A 14,685-nucleotide genomic window follows, 5' to 3' on the forward strand; every position below is an offset into this window, starting at 1 on the left:
CCAAAGAATTGAGAATGATCTGTATCCCACCTAAGGTAGAGGTCGCATCATTTATAACTGCAAAGTTAAAATGATACATGTCTCACAGTCTTTTGTTTGTATGATTCCTGTTATGGGAAATACTGCTTTGATTATTTATATAAACAGTGAATCAGTAACTCCCCAAGGTAAAGTGCCTGACTAATCAAGAGTGGCTTCATTTTGAAGCTTGCATCCGAATTATAATTTCCAACTTTAATAATTTATAGAATTAAGGTATCTGTGTACAGATAATTTTTGTAATACTATTCCTAAAGTGCATGAGATATTAGTATGAGGCAAGCAAGACAAGCCATCCTGGCTGCACAGGAAGTAGTATCTGGTAGGAACACATAGGTATCCAGTAAAAAGGGAATTACTCACAACATGATGAAACCAGGGGCTGACATTGGCTGGATCATCTGAGATTAGTGTTAGAATCATTATGCTGTGATGTAGTAATTTTAATAAGAATGGAACAAAAGAAAAAAAGGGCCATCATGGGTGGGTGATAACCAGGAGTTTACAGAAAATGAGAAGAATGACTGTAAGTAATCAGATGAAAAACAGAATAGGAATTAGGGGTTGCGATCCAACATCTTGGGCAGAAGCTGTCTACTCTCTGAGGTCATCGATGTTCTGAAGCCCTTGAGGTATCTGTGAAGATCGGCCGCTTCTAGAGAATCTCTGAGAATCCTCGGTTTGACGTCTCATATTAGAATAAGCTTCTTGTTGTGTTGATTCTGGATTACTTGTTTAGTTGTGACATGTGAACCCAAGGATTTACTCCAAGGAGTTTTACTTCTGTATTTGTTGTTAACAGTATTTGCTAGAATCCCTTCCAATGAGGTTCAAGAGCAGTTTTTCTTTGATAGATCTTCCAATCGATGAAATCTCATAGATCAATATCACAAAGAGGCTGTTTTAGAAGATATTTTGAGTATGACCTTGACCTCCTGGTAATAGGAGTGGATATAGTACATGAGTCTCTTGCAATATTTTGCCATGTTTGTGTACATCAGAGCAGAGTGTAGTATCATAGGTAAAATCCTGAAGCACATTCTCTTCCAGTTGGCAGTTCGTAGAGAAGTAAACAATGTGTCCCCGAGGGAGTGACCATACTGGCATGAGGGCATGTATGTTCGACCAAGGGAGCTCAAGCGTTTCTGAAAGTTTGTTAAATTTATTTAAGAGTGTCATTGATTCTTTCCACCTTTCCAGAAGTTTGTAGGTGGTAACAGCAGCATGGTTTCTGAGTAAAGGGTAATGCCCTATACAGTTCTTTTATAATGTTTCTTATGAAGTGTGTGCCTTGGGTACTTGATATAAAAGTTTGTATTCCCATGAATGAGAACACAAAATCTGGTACCTTTTAAGCCACTGTAAAGAATGTAGCTTTTTGTCGAAGAGATGTCTCAACCCATCCTGAAAACAGATGTGTAATGACCAAAACACTCACATCTCATGGAGTGTGGAAGCTACATAAAATTCAGGGGCCCCTGAAGCTTTGGTTCCTGGCCATATCCCACCTTTATAGGTTTTCTGGAATTATTTTGTTGACAAGTGACGTGACTCAAAAAAGGCCTCCACTGACTTTTTAAAGTTTCCTCAGCCATGTTGATTTAAGATAGTAACCAATTTATCTGTACCAGGATAAGTAGTTTCATGGGGAAATTGAGCTAATATTCATTTGAAATTATCTAGTGTCACCAGGCAGCTGTCTTGAAAGTAACAGAGATTATCTGGGTGAAGCTAGAATCATATTTTTTTTCCTTTTTCTTTTCAGAATAAGGGGCTAAATATTGATATTTCATGATAGTCTCTTTGAATTCCTTCATGGATTTATCCTTTAAGAGTTTAGATAGGAACATAACCTTGGTTAAGGCTGCTTGTTTGGCAAAATGATCTGCTAGAGTATTTCCTTTAGCTTCCATATGATTTATTTTTTTCATGAACCCCAATTTTTATAATAGCTTCTCCTGATTAAGTAGAAGTGCATCTAAAAGTGTCTTAAGCCTCTTGACCATTTTTGATTGGGGTTGCCAGCAGTGTTGAGAAAACCTTTGTTTTCAAAGCATCCTAAGGTCATTTAAAAAAAAAAAAAAAGCATTCCTGTATATATATTTATTCTGTGGTCTTTGGCTAGTCGACAAGCCCAAGTAAGTGCAGTAATTGTGCCATCTTGGCTAATTTTACCTCAAACAGAGGATTGTTTTCTAAAGGCTAGCTTAAGTTGGTGATAGCATATTTTGCCCTAGTTTCAAGTTTTGATCTATCAACAAATAATATTAGGTCAAGTTTTCAAAGGAAGTTCTTCAAAAAACTGAGTGCGGTACAGCAGGTTCCCTAACAGAGGTAGGAAAATCGTGAGGCTCCCTACTTGTGGTAAGGGCAGGTCAGGGTGACACTGTGGTGAAGAGTAAGGTGAGAGGGGTAGTCGGACACATTCTTATGAGTTCATTAGCTATCTGACGAGTGCCGTATGTTCTCAGGCAGTAGTAAGGTCTGTATTGCATGAGTAACCTTGAGATCAAGAGGGGGAGCCTATTACTAGTTAAGCTGAAGCCCCAACCGGGGGAATAAGCCTTTGCAACCAGGTCAAGGAGACACGGTTTTGATGACTCCCAGGCAGTTGAGTTAAAACTAAAAGGGCTTGTCCAAATGACTCATATCCAAGTAGATGAAAGGATGGTTAGTTGGGGGTACCTACGGAAGGGTTCTGTTGAAAAGTCTTCTGCAAATCCCAGAGGCCTATTCATGACTTAGATTAAGAGTTGTCACAATCTCAGGGAAATTTGACACTTGTTTGCAATATCCAGTTCAGCCTAGAAATCCTCTGAGTTGTTTTGTGAGAGGTCTAAGATATTTGGGTAGTCTATTGCCTTATCAAGGGAAGGAAACCGAAAATTTTCCATCCTGAAGCTGCTTTTTGGGATACTGATTGTAAGCTGTTTATGAAGAAGCACAAGACTCAGAAAGAACCGTCAACCCTCCTCCCTTTCCTGCCCAAGAGATTCAGACAGAAAAACCGGCCTTAGAAAGGGAGTCTTGGCTTAATCACCTTTAGAATCTTCACCCCAGCCTTAATCAGGAAGAGTCCAAGCCGTTAGCGTGATAGCCCCACGTCCCATTGTTTCTGAGTTGCCTTAGGAGAATTTTGCTGCTATGTATGTTCTTCTTTTCCTCAACTACCTTAGAGCCGCACTTCTGAAATATACCTGTCTTCCCACATGCCACCTTCTTTCTCCTTTGTCCAAAAATGTTATATATGCTGCTTCACTGTTTTTAGAATTTTCACGCTTATGTGAATTCCCCATGCCTATGTATTAACATTTCATCTTCTCCTGTTAATCTCTCTGTTAATTAGATTATTGGCCCAACTAGAAGAACTTAGAAAGTGGGAGGAAAAATATTAAATTTTTTAGCCCCCACACGGGAGAGTGATTTTCCTCTTTATATAATATTTTCCTCAATAATATGTCTTAGCAAAATTATAATTTATGTTTTGAAACTTTATGTACCCTTTTTGCTAAAGTTTAGAGCAAATAAAGATTCTTTTTTTTCTCTGAATAAAACAGGTGATCATGTATTGTTGTATCAGGACTGAATTAAAAGGGAAACTTAGATCTTTTAAGTCTTGCTTGAGAACCTGGGAAGAATAGGAAGAGACTTCAGTGAACAGCTGGGGCCTGGCTGTGCCGGTATACTGGTCCTCCCCAGGTGAAGACAGAAAGGAAAGGCTTAGAGTGGAAAAAGACAAAGCTTCAGATGTGTTCTGATTAGAGATTATTGGGTGGGGAAGCAGAGGGCAGACTAATTAGAAGCAAAGATCCTACATAATCAGTTCGGGAGCATATTTGTCTTTTTCTGGTTGGTTCTGAGTTGGAAGTAGAGGCAAAAATAGGGAAGCTGATAGTTGCTGACCAAGTCCTGACCATTTGGGGCCCATTACTGTAGAGGTTGTGGTTTAGGTTCCTATAAATCTTATATAATTTGTCTCCAACTACATCTAGAAATGATTTTAAAAAATAATTGGTGCCTGAGGTAAGATTTTTGTAAAGCAGAAATATATCATGTCTTACTTAACAAACTACTGGCAGGCACCTGGAAACGTGGACTTTTCTCCTTAATACTATTAGAATTAATTTCTCTCTAATGGTTCGTGTTGTTGCAGAAGATCTTGACGATTTAAGAATGGAGGGAGTAACTACCCTGGTACCTTCTGGGAGCAAATTTAACCAAGGTCGTGCTGCTTACCCCGCTGAACTTCAGGCCAAGGTCACGCTCAACATCTGTTCAAGGTGTGCCAGGTAAAACAAACCATAGGGATGGTACATAGAAATGTGAATTTTAAAAGCTAAGATTTTGATGCAAAGTGTGTACTCCTGTGTTAAGAAAATCGTTTCCTTCTAGTTATCTTTTGTGCGAACATTGGCAAGGGAGTTGGTCGTGTTATACTTGTGCCCAGTGCCACTGAGACCAACAATGAATCAGAGTTTAGATGATCTTCACTTCACAGTTTGAGACTATTTTCAGTCTTTCTGTTTCTGAATTTCGTTTGTTGTCTGCCCTTCTGTTCCCTTTCAAAGGAGGATTCAAGAGGCTCAAAAAGTTCAAAGCCACGTTTAAGGCACCTGCGTAAGGCAGGGGTTTGCCCAGGTACAGTTTAAGACCTGATACTATTGACCTCTTACCCTGCTCCTTATCCTGTTCACCTCCTAGAAAGAATTTAATCAGCTTGACGCTTTTCAGTTTTGGCAGCTGGAAGCAATCTGTGCGTAGACTGTATGTGGCCAAAGAAGTAGCTTAAGTTACTGCCAAGTCAGCTCCCAGTGCTGGTCTAGCCGAAACTCACCAAATAGCTAGAATTCATTCTTTTGTAGAAACTAAATCTCATTTGCAAAGAGGCTTTTAAGCCTGTTTAAATGATAAAACAAGCCTTCAAACGCTTATGTAAATGGAGCAGATTAGCAAGAACAATACACTGGCTGGTCAATGTTATCTCCTTTTCTTTGTGTCTAGCTAGTCCATTGTACAGTTTGAGAGGGGATTAGCTGCTTGGAAAAAGGGAAGAGGGGAGTATAGGAAAATGAAATCGGGTTTTTGTAGCTTTTCCTCTTTCCCTTTTACCCCTTTGGGATTTTTATTTTGAATGTCGTAGGCTTAGAAAGGACACCTCTTAGAAAATCGGGGTGTGGTGTTTGGGACCATTAAGGGAAATGCCACAGCACAGTGAACACACCAATAGAAACATTGCTTAGATAAGTAATATTTGGGTGAGTGGACTTTTTGCTTAGGGCTGTGAAGAAAACTGGTAATATTTATATGATGATAATTAGACATCCTAAGTCTACAAGGCCATCTATGGAAGAGTGGTTTGGCATCTTTAATAAAATGTTTGTACATTTTGTACACATTTGTACATTTGCAATTTGACTGGAGAGGGGTTGGTTTTTCATATTATTTGGAGAAGAATGGTATATGAGGTGTTTTCAAAAAGGAAAGCCTATGGAAATAATATGTTTTACTAAACTATTGAGGATTTGAATTCCAAAAGGATAAAGCACATATTCAGCCCTAAATTATGTACTACTCATCTTCCCAGTGATAGAGTTAGACTGTAAATTGCAAACAATCTTCTTATAAGATGAGCTCTTGACTGGATTTATTGAAGAAATATTCAGTTGAATAATTGGTTACATTTATTGCATTCTCACTATGTACCAGATGCACATTAAATATATAAACCCATTTAATTCTCAAATAATGCTGGGCATTAATTTCTATTATTATCTTTATTTTGTAGATCAAGAAACTGAAGTATGAGTTGGTTAAGTAACTTGTCCAAAGGAATACAGCCAGTAGGTGGCAAAATGTAATTTCCAACCTAAGTAATATGGCTTGACAGTCTGCTTAGTCATTTTCTCTTATTGCTAAGCACCAAACTAGTGTTTGAAGGCAAAGATGGAGGCCTAAAACAGATAGAAACAATGAGATTTAGGTGTTTTGAAATTATGAGAATCTGTGATTGTTTTGATGGAGAATGAGGCAGTGTTGTACTTTCAAAAGCAAGCTAGAGATACATTCATTTGGGGAAGTGTGCTAACCAGTATAGAGGAAGACAGTAGGCTATTGATTTTAGAGAAACTGCTGTAGCCAGAGTTTAGAGTGGGAGAAAAACTAATGTCAGGTGTCAGGAACTAGGAAGAACCTGGGATTTTACCCTATTTGTAACCTAATGTTCTGGTCTGCCACTGTTTTATAGATGCTGGCAGAAGACGTGAAACTTCTGGTCAGAGACCAAGGACTTAGTACTCATAACAGTAACAATTGCCAAAGTTTAGCATTTTCACTGGTTTGCTGAGGCACAAATCTCATAGGACACCAATAGGGTACTAGTTTGAAATATATGAGAGGAACCCTAAGTTTAGGGAACCTGACTATTTTACAATGGGAAGGTAGCATTGCTCTAGAGATACTCTCCGTATCTATCTTCAAAGGCTGTTTGCTATATAAACATTTTGAACAGATTGTCTGAAGCAAAGCCTGTCCATGGCTCTACTCATAAGATATGGGGAAACATGAGCAACTCCCAGATTTGTCTCCCAGTGCTGGATAGACTACTTTTGTAGGGCATTAATGTGGTTATCAGAGTTCTCCATAATGAATTCTGAATCATTGTTTTGTGTTGATGGGTTACCTTTCCCAGTTGTGAGTATTATACTTTTTAAGGCACTGCTGAGCAATTATCTGAGCCAGAAGTCATAAACTGAAACACTTTGGGTAGTGTCCAGGTTTGTGTGCCTACATAACATTTAAAAGTACCACTGGATTAGTTACCAATTTTACATACAAATTGGGGTTTTTATCATCTCTTAAAACTATGTACAGGTGATGAAAATGGGCCCACCTTCTCAAATGGTTACACACTAGCAGCTTTCCCTTCGAGACCCTTAGACCCAGCAGGCGTATTCTAGTTCACCTAAGATTATCTGTCCAGCTTTACTTGTTTATATTACCTGTCTGTGGTCCATAGGCCTTTGTTTGTAACCTCTGATTTATAGAAACATTGGAACTCCAAAGATGATCAATGACTCAGGACTGGAGGGATACAGACTGAGGAGCTGGGCCAGGCCACTGGGAGAAGAATCTGGCACCCAGAAGAGGCAGATCCTGTTGTCTCAGGGTACCAGGGTATAGGCAGGGATCTAGGGTAGGTTGGCTGTAATCTTAGAATGATCAGGCAATCTCTCAGAACGAGTCAATTAGAAATCCAGCTCTACAAACTAGACCAACGGGGAGAAAAGGATTGCTTCAATTATAGAACAGTGTCCATCCTCATTGCTCTCTGTGAGCATTGGTACCCAGCCTGGACCTTTGAGAGATAATGCAGACTTTATAGAGGAAGCTGGACATTGGATTTGGGACCTGGGATCAGGATTTAATTCTGGGTCTTACTGGATTGCACACTATCCAGTACGGGTGCTAATGGATATGAAAGTTTAGGATAACAATGTTGTTATATCATGTACTTATCAAGACCTTTTGAGGCTTTTTCATAGCAAAGATAGAACAGAAAGACAACTCCTTTGAAGCATGATAAAGGGATCTAATGTCCACACTCTAAATTACCGAGTGTGTCATCTTGGGAAAATTATGCAGATATTCATAATATCTGGTCTCTCTTCTGTGAAATAGAGTTCATGTAATCCTGGCAATGAGTTCCAAGGACAATTGAGAGGACTGGACAGGATAATGTATGCAAATGTGGCTAGCTGAAGGGTTCACAATTCAAGGGTCTCAGAGAACAGGGAGTTTTCCTCTTCTCTTACTCTCACTCACTAGGATAATTACCATGTAAATACTTAAACAGTTTAAAATGCTTTGAGGTTTTCCCTCCTCCCCACCCCCCAAACTTTTTGAGAGACCCACAAGGAAGTGCTCAGGTATTGAGGAAAAAAGAACTTCGTTTTCCTGACATTTCATGAATTTTCCTCTGCCTTAGGTTTCTGACTTACTGGGGAGAAAACTATGGTCTGCTTTCCAGGATTTTTGTGTTCAGTAAAACTGTGAGGTGGTGACATTTTTGTTCGTTTGTTGTTCCCTAGAGTTTTAAGGTCAAGGAATCATTTTTACCACAGAACTGGAGAGATGACATGAAATAAATAAGCTTAATGGACATGTTGTGATCTTGAAATAACACTGTAGTCCCAAGATACCATCAGCAACCTCAGTCTAGAGTCAGTGAGACTCAAGTGATGTTCAGAGCTTCTGCAAATAACCCATCAATGATCAAGGGAGTGTAAAGAGGTGGAGTCTGCTCTTTAGGTTGTCCTTTTCCTCAGTCTCTTCTTTTAAAATACTGTACCATTCATGAACTACTTATGGGGTTACAGTAGCTAGAAGTGAGTATGCATATGATATGCCCAGACCATTTTCGCTCTATCAAGCTGAGGGCACACAGCTGAAGGCCACAGAGCCCTTCTCATTCAGAACCTGCTTGGAAGACATGATCCGTAATGAGACTGATACACTCTATAGGGAGAGATTGGGGATGTAAGATACACACGACCGCTAGGACTTCCACTTTACCAGACATCAGGACAAGAGGGATTCAGCCCACACTAAATTACTCTGTCAAGTTTTGTGTTCTACCACGTGACTAAAATATCAGGACTGTCAAAAAGTTTATTGATTATCATAGTTACAAGAAATAAGGTCACAGACTTTTTTATAACTATTTCACACATGGTTAAGAAATACAGGTGGAAGAAAGCTTGTGTTTTTAAGCTGGAAAATTTTCCGGGGTAGTGTGACTCCCATAGCTCTTAATGGCCTTGGTCTGATGTGGACGTTGCTGCAATTTGTGTGATCTAAACAAAGAGATGGCATCATCTGACAAGTGGAAAAATGCGTGGCTGATAGATATCTGACCCCCAAGATGTATTCAGATTTTAACCTAGAACATCTCAATTCCTTTCCCTCAGATTAATAGGGAAAGGAGCTATTATAAAACTGCAATGTTGAGTAAATAAATAATTTTCTGTGTAGGATAGAGCAGTGACCTTATAATTGGTGATTTTATTCATTGTAAGGGAGATTTTTAATATATTCATTGAGTGTCTTGGCTTGACTTTTAACAGAGTCCACCAATGCATTACAAATCCTTGAATGGTATGGACAAAACAAGTTTCATTTGTTGCCTGCGAGTCACACCAAGTCATATCAACTGAAAAGTAAAGTGACGGTAGGGCAATAATGCAAATTACCAGGAATTGTCAGAAAAACTTTCGTAGTTCTAAAAAATAGTGATTTGCAAAACTGTGCATTTCCAATTAAATGTCACTCTTAAACATCCTGAAGTTTCCTTTTAAGAGAACAGTTAAAATACACATAAAAATCAGACAAATGCTGATACCAAAGCACCAAATTGCTATTTCAGTGAAGTTTATAAGCCCTTTAGCTGGGAAGACCACCCTTTAATTCTGTCTACCCACTGCCATTCTAAGGAGTTAAATCTTGTTTTTGTGGATTCCTGCCAGGGCACTCTGGGTGGTAAGGTGCTGTTTGTTTTTGATGGGGCAGTGTTTGCATTCATTCATGCTTAACATCAATAGTGCACAAAAAAAAGGAACTGAAAGCCATTTTGAAAGAAATTGGATTACAGAAAATACCCAGGGGTGCAAGCTCAGAAACTACAGCATGACAACGCTAAGAGCGATTTGTTTCCAAACAGTCTGCTGATGCTTAACTGCTTTGCCTCATATCATCCTACCAGAAATTGTGTATCATTTCTCCTAAACGTCGTGACATTAAAATATTGAGGCTAGCTGTATGTTGACTTGATAAAGCCAAAGTAGGTCATCATTGGTGAGGGCGTGCTGAAGAAAAGATGAATGTCAAACCTTGTAAATGGGAATTAATTTCAAATTGCCTATATTAGGATTTACTGTTTGACTTGAGAAAACCTACATAATTACTTATACATTGTATTCTGTTCTATTTGCCTGTGCATTTTTCCCCCCAAACTATGTTTAATCAGGTTTAAATTAAGAAAGTTTCCATTGGAAGGAAAGGTGAGCAAAACTGACATGAAGGAAAATGGGTAAGGACAAAAAGGGGCTGCTATGACTTGTTTAAAGTTAAAAGTTTTCATAAAACTGAGTTGTACTCCTAGAGGATTAAAAGATCCCATTTGAGTCACGAATACAGTGCACCACCTACTGCCATGTTTTAAGGGAGAAAATATTTAATTTGAATCGAAATGCACAAGCACACAATGTCAAGTGCTATGATACATTGTGAAAATACAAATTATACCCTTGACACCTAGGGATTTACATTCTAGCTGGAAAAAGACATGTAAACAAATAAGTGCAATCCAAATGTGAGATGGTCAATGTGCTATGGTAAAAATAAAGCATGGTAAAATGGCGAAGTTATGCCAGATATGATTGATGGCTATTTTGGGGGGGGGGCTGTCTCTGTGGAAGAAATCCGCTCCCTTGGCAATATTAATATAGGGCTTTCATTGTTTATTCAAGACCTGCATGAAGGAGAAAATGAGAGCAAGAAACACCAGTCAGAAGCTGGGGACTACTTCATCTCAATTCTTAATACATTAATTTCATAATTTTTCTTTTATTTGTAAGTCGATACAAGATCCTCCCCATCCCTACTTCTTTAAGTTATTTTGTGATTTACAGAGGAGAGAAGGCCTTGAATGCATGTACATGAGTGTGCGCGTGCACACACACACACACACACACACCTATACACACACCATCTAAAAAGCTATTTGCTTGTTGTGTGATAAAGAGCTGGGCTTTAGAGCAAGAGAGATCAGGGTTGGAATCTCAGTTTAGCTACTGAATAATTTGAAGAAATCACTTAACCTCTTTAAACTTCAATTTCCTATTTGTAACATGGGGTAATAATTTCTGCCCATGGCATTACAGCTGAATGGAATGGCTAGCTCAGTTTCAAGCAGTCTACTCTGAAAAAAAAAGGGCTATTTTAAGATAAAATAATCATCTACATTTCAAAAGAACTTAAATATACATTTGAAATTCAAGGAAGTAACATTACGTGCTCAGAAAAACAGAAGTAATGTTGAATTGAAGGTCTGTGAATAGGTCACAAGGATTTAGAGAGTAGAATATTAAGGGTAATTTGGTTGGTTTTTAACTAAACACGTAAAAGTATTTTGATTATAGAGACTTTTCCTCATCATTCCTCTCTTTGTGCAAGTACCAGTCTAAATATACATATTTATACTACAACGAAATAGAAATAGCCTAACAACACATTTCTGAGAATATATCCCCATCTTTAAGTGGTACATGACAACAAAGCCTGGATGACAGCACATCTGTTTACACCATGGTTTACTGAATATTTGAAGCCCTCTATTGAGACCTATTGCTCAGGAAAAAAAAAAAAAAAAAAAAAAGAAATTTCTTTCAAGCTATTACTGCTCATTGACAATGCACCTGGTCACCCAAGAGCTCTGGTGGAGATGTACAATGAGATTAATGTTGTTTTCATGCCTGGACACACCATCCCTCCTGCAGCCAGGGATCAAGGCGTAATTTCAACTTCTAAGTCTTATTTAAGACATACATTTTGTAAGGCTACAGCTGCCGTAGATAGTGATTTCTCTGAGGGATCTGGGCAAAGTAAATTGAAAACCTGGAAAGAGTTCGCTGTTCAGATAAACGCACTATGTAACTTTCCAGATGCCATTAAGAACATTTAGGATTCATGGGGAGAGGTCAAAATTAATAGGAGTTTGGAAGAAGTTGATTCCAACCCTCATGGTAACTTTAAGGAATTCAAGACTTCAGTGGAGGAAGTAACCACAGATGTTGGTAGAAATGGTAGGAGAACTAGGATTAGAAGTGGAGCCTGAAGACGTGACTGAATTGCTTCAATCTTGCGACAAACTTTTAACAAACGAAGAGTTGCTTCTAAAGGATAAGCAAAGACAGTAGTTTCTTGAGATGGGAGCTACACATGATGAAGATACTGTGAAGAGTGTTGAAATAACAACAAAGGTTTTAAAATATTACATAAACTTAGTTTAAAAAAGCAGCAACATTTTAGCCATTTTACTGAAAGAGTTAGGACAGAAATGTACTTTATTAAATAAATATGTCTGTCAGCCATGGATTCATATTGTTATTTCCAAGCCAATTACAACAGTATAGAATTCCTATTTAAATTTTTGGTTCTATAATTGAAATTTCATGTCTTTTACACTGAAAATCTTTATTTCTAACAAAATTGTATATTATTTATTTGCTGTACTGGCAACCTGAGAAAATAGATCACAGATAAAATATAGGGTGTCCCAAATTCTTAGTGTAGTTTTAAATTATTAGAGCTTGAAACTGCAATAGGACATTTGGGATACTCTGCACAAAGTTATGCATACGATAAAACTACGAATCAATTTCAGAAATTCTATGTGGTTCCTTTTGTTTTTAGGTTACGTTGATTACACCAAAGATTTGCAGTGAAGTTTTTTGTTTTAGAGTCTATAGAGTGGCTCATTCTACCTTACTCTGTGTGGCAGTGTAATAATAAATAGTTTGGGAATGGTCGGTTCCATTGTTTCAGTTTACCTTTAATCTGAGACCACTGATGAACATTCTAATATCCTAAAAGGCTTCTGCTTTTAGCTACTAATCATCTCGTAATGGAGATTGCCAACTTCTATAAGAAAGAAAGATCCAACTTCAAATAGAGGTGTGGGAAAAGACCCTAAAATTATGTAACATGGTTTTATTTCACCACCATCCACAATGTTTTAATACATATCTATCTACGCAAGATTCATATATATGATTTCACCTGAATAAAACAGTTCTGTTTCATATTATTATTTAATTTCTAGTAATTTGAAATTACCTTCATTCATTCAATACTATTTTTAACTCTACTAAATCCTAATGCATTCTACAAAATTTATAATTTTACTTTTTTGATCCAGAGTACATCTTCTGTTATAATCAAACATATCAATGTGTACATATACCATGAAAATCCAAGTGATTCTTCCAATTATCTTTTCCCAGTGTACATCGAAGTCTTCTGTGTTTCATGGGAGTATGGGGAAATACCTTGAGTTTTATGTGATTTCTATATTTTTATGTGAGTAGCAAAGAAAAATACAGGTAACTGTATTGAAGCACTTGAAGTTTTGCCTAATTGACTCATGGGTTGAAAATCACAATTTACTTTATAATAAATATAAACTTAAGCATTTCAAAGCTAATTAAGAATGTTATGCAATAGAATATGTTATATAACCAGAATATATAAACTGGAATACAATTATGTTGTTAAAAGATAACTGGAAAATGTGTCCATACCTTTCAACCATACTTCAAAATTTTCATGAACATTTTTTTAAATATTGAATTTCCAGATTATCTGGATTTTCTAGAAGCATTTAAAAAATACAGTGGTTTTACATTTATTACACATTTGAATTATAATACATTTCCACGAAATCTCCTACTTTACGTATTTACATAAAGCTGTAGCTTTGCTCGATAGTTTAGTGCAGAACTATAAACTTTTATATGGAATGAAATAACATTCCCCAAATTCTCAGAATTAAGTAATAACTATTCCAATTACTACAAGGTAAAACACATAATTGCTTTCTTAAAATTAAAGTGATAAATCACCCAGTTTTATTGCAAAATAATTTTTTTTCCTATTGCAAATTAAAAGGCATTTAATACGAATTCCTTGATTTTGACTATATGGCGGGGCGAAGAAACCCCAGAACAATCAGTTTTAAAACTCAGTGTTTATCTGATAAGAGGGAGGAAGGTATTCATCCTATTCCCATCTTCTGGAATCTTGGCTTTGGCAGATTAGACCCCTAAGCTTTAGACCCAAGCCACTTTTTAATTGCTTTGCCTCTGACTTTTTCTTGTTAACCTAAAGTTAAATTGTTCTTCTGGAGCTTAGAATTGCGCAGGGGAAAATAGAAGTATTAGTTTGAAAAATTTAACTCACACAGAACCATGTCAAAGGTGTCTGAGCCTGGTTGTCTGCACAGTTTATGGGTTCCCAGGCACTGCTGTTCAGGTACTGTAGGCCCAGCCGAGAACTCGCAGAATTACAGCTATTAGATAGATAGTAGAAAGGGCTTCTCCACCTTCCACATGTGTCCGCTCTGAATGATGGTTTCTATAAACCTACAAAGACTGTGGCTATTGCTGAGAGTAGCGGGACAACGGTGGGAGCAACTTAGAGAAATCCATGTTGGGCGCACTCTATCGAGTAGCTCCTTCTCTGGAAATAGCACCCAAGATAAGTGCACAAAAGCAAAACACTCTCATGGGCCTACTTCTTCCCATTCTCAACATTCTGATGTCTGAAGTGTGTAGAATTTGACAACAGTATCAAGAGCTGAGGAGGAGAAGATGGAAAGGATTCTAGGGACTTAAAAATCTCATAGCATTCTCTCTGAAGGGTCCAGGAAAAATAAATTTATTTAAGACTGTTAGCCTTGTTCAGTTTTTAGCAAGAATAGTTCCTCAAAATGTTGAGGAACAAAATGTTAAGGGTATTGGGAGCAACACCAACAGGCGATTGTACATCAAATGATTTCGCCTGGTTTTCCCACGATCTGGATGAGTTTACAGA

The 14,685-nt window shown here is 37.6% G+C and overlaps 1 protein-coding gene across 1 annotated transcript in view; it reads left to right on the forward strand.

The window, feature by feature from the left end:
- LOC308506445 (uncharacterized protein C8orf34 homolog) overlaps positions 1-14,685 on the forward strand; it is a gene marked incomplete at its 5' end in the record, with an annotated part of 300,475 nt that overhangs the window by 187,131 nt on the left and 98,659 nt on the right. Inside the window, 1 exon segment of the mRNA XM_081069952.1 lies at positions 4,193-4,328. Coding sequence (XP_080926078.1) covers positions 4,193-4,328 — 136 coding nt within the window.

The sequence above is a fragment of the Rhinolophus hipposideros genome, assembly GCF_964194185.1.
Source record: "Rhinolophus hipposideros genome assembly, chromosome: 13".
NCBI classification, from domain to species: Eukaryota; Metazoa; Chordata; class Mammalia; order Chiroptera; family Rhinolophidae; genus Rhinolophus; species Rhinolophus hipposideros.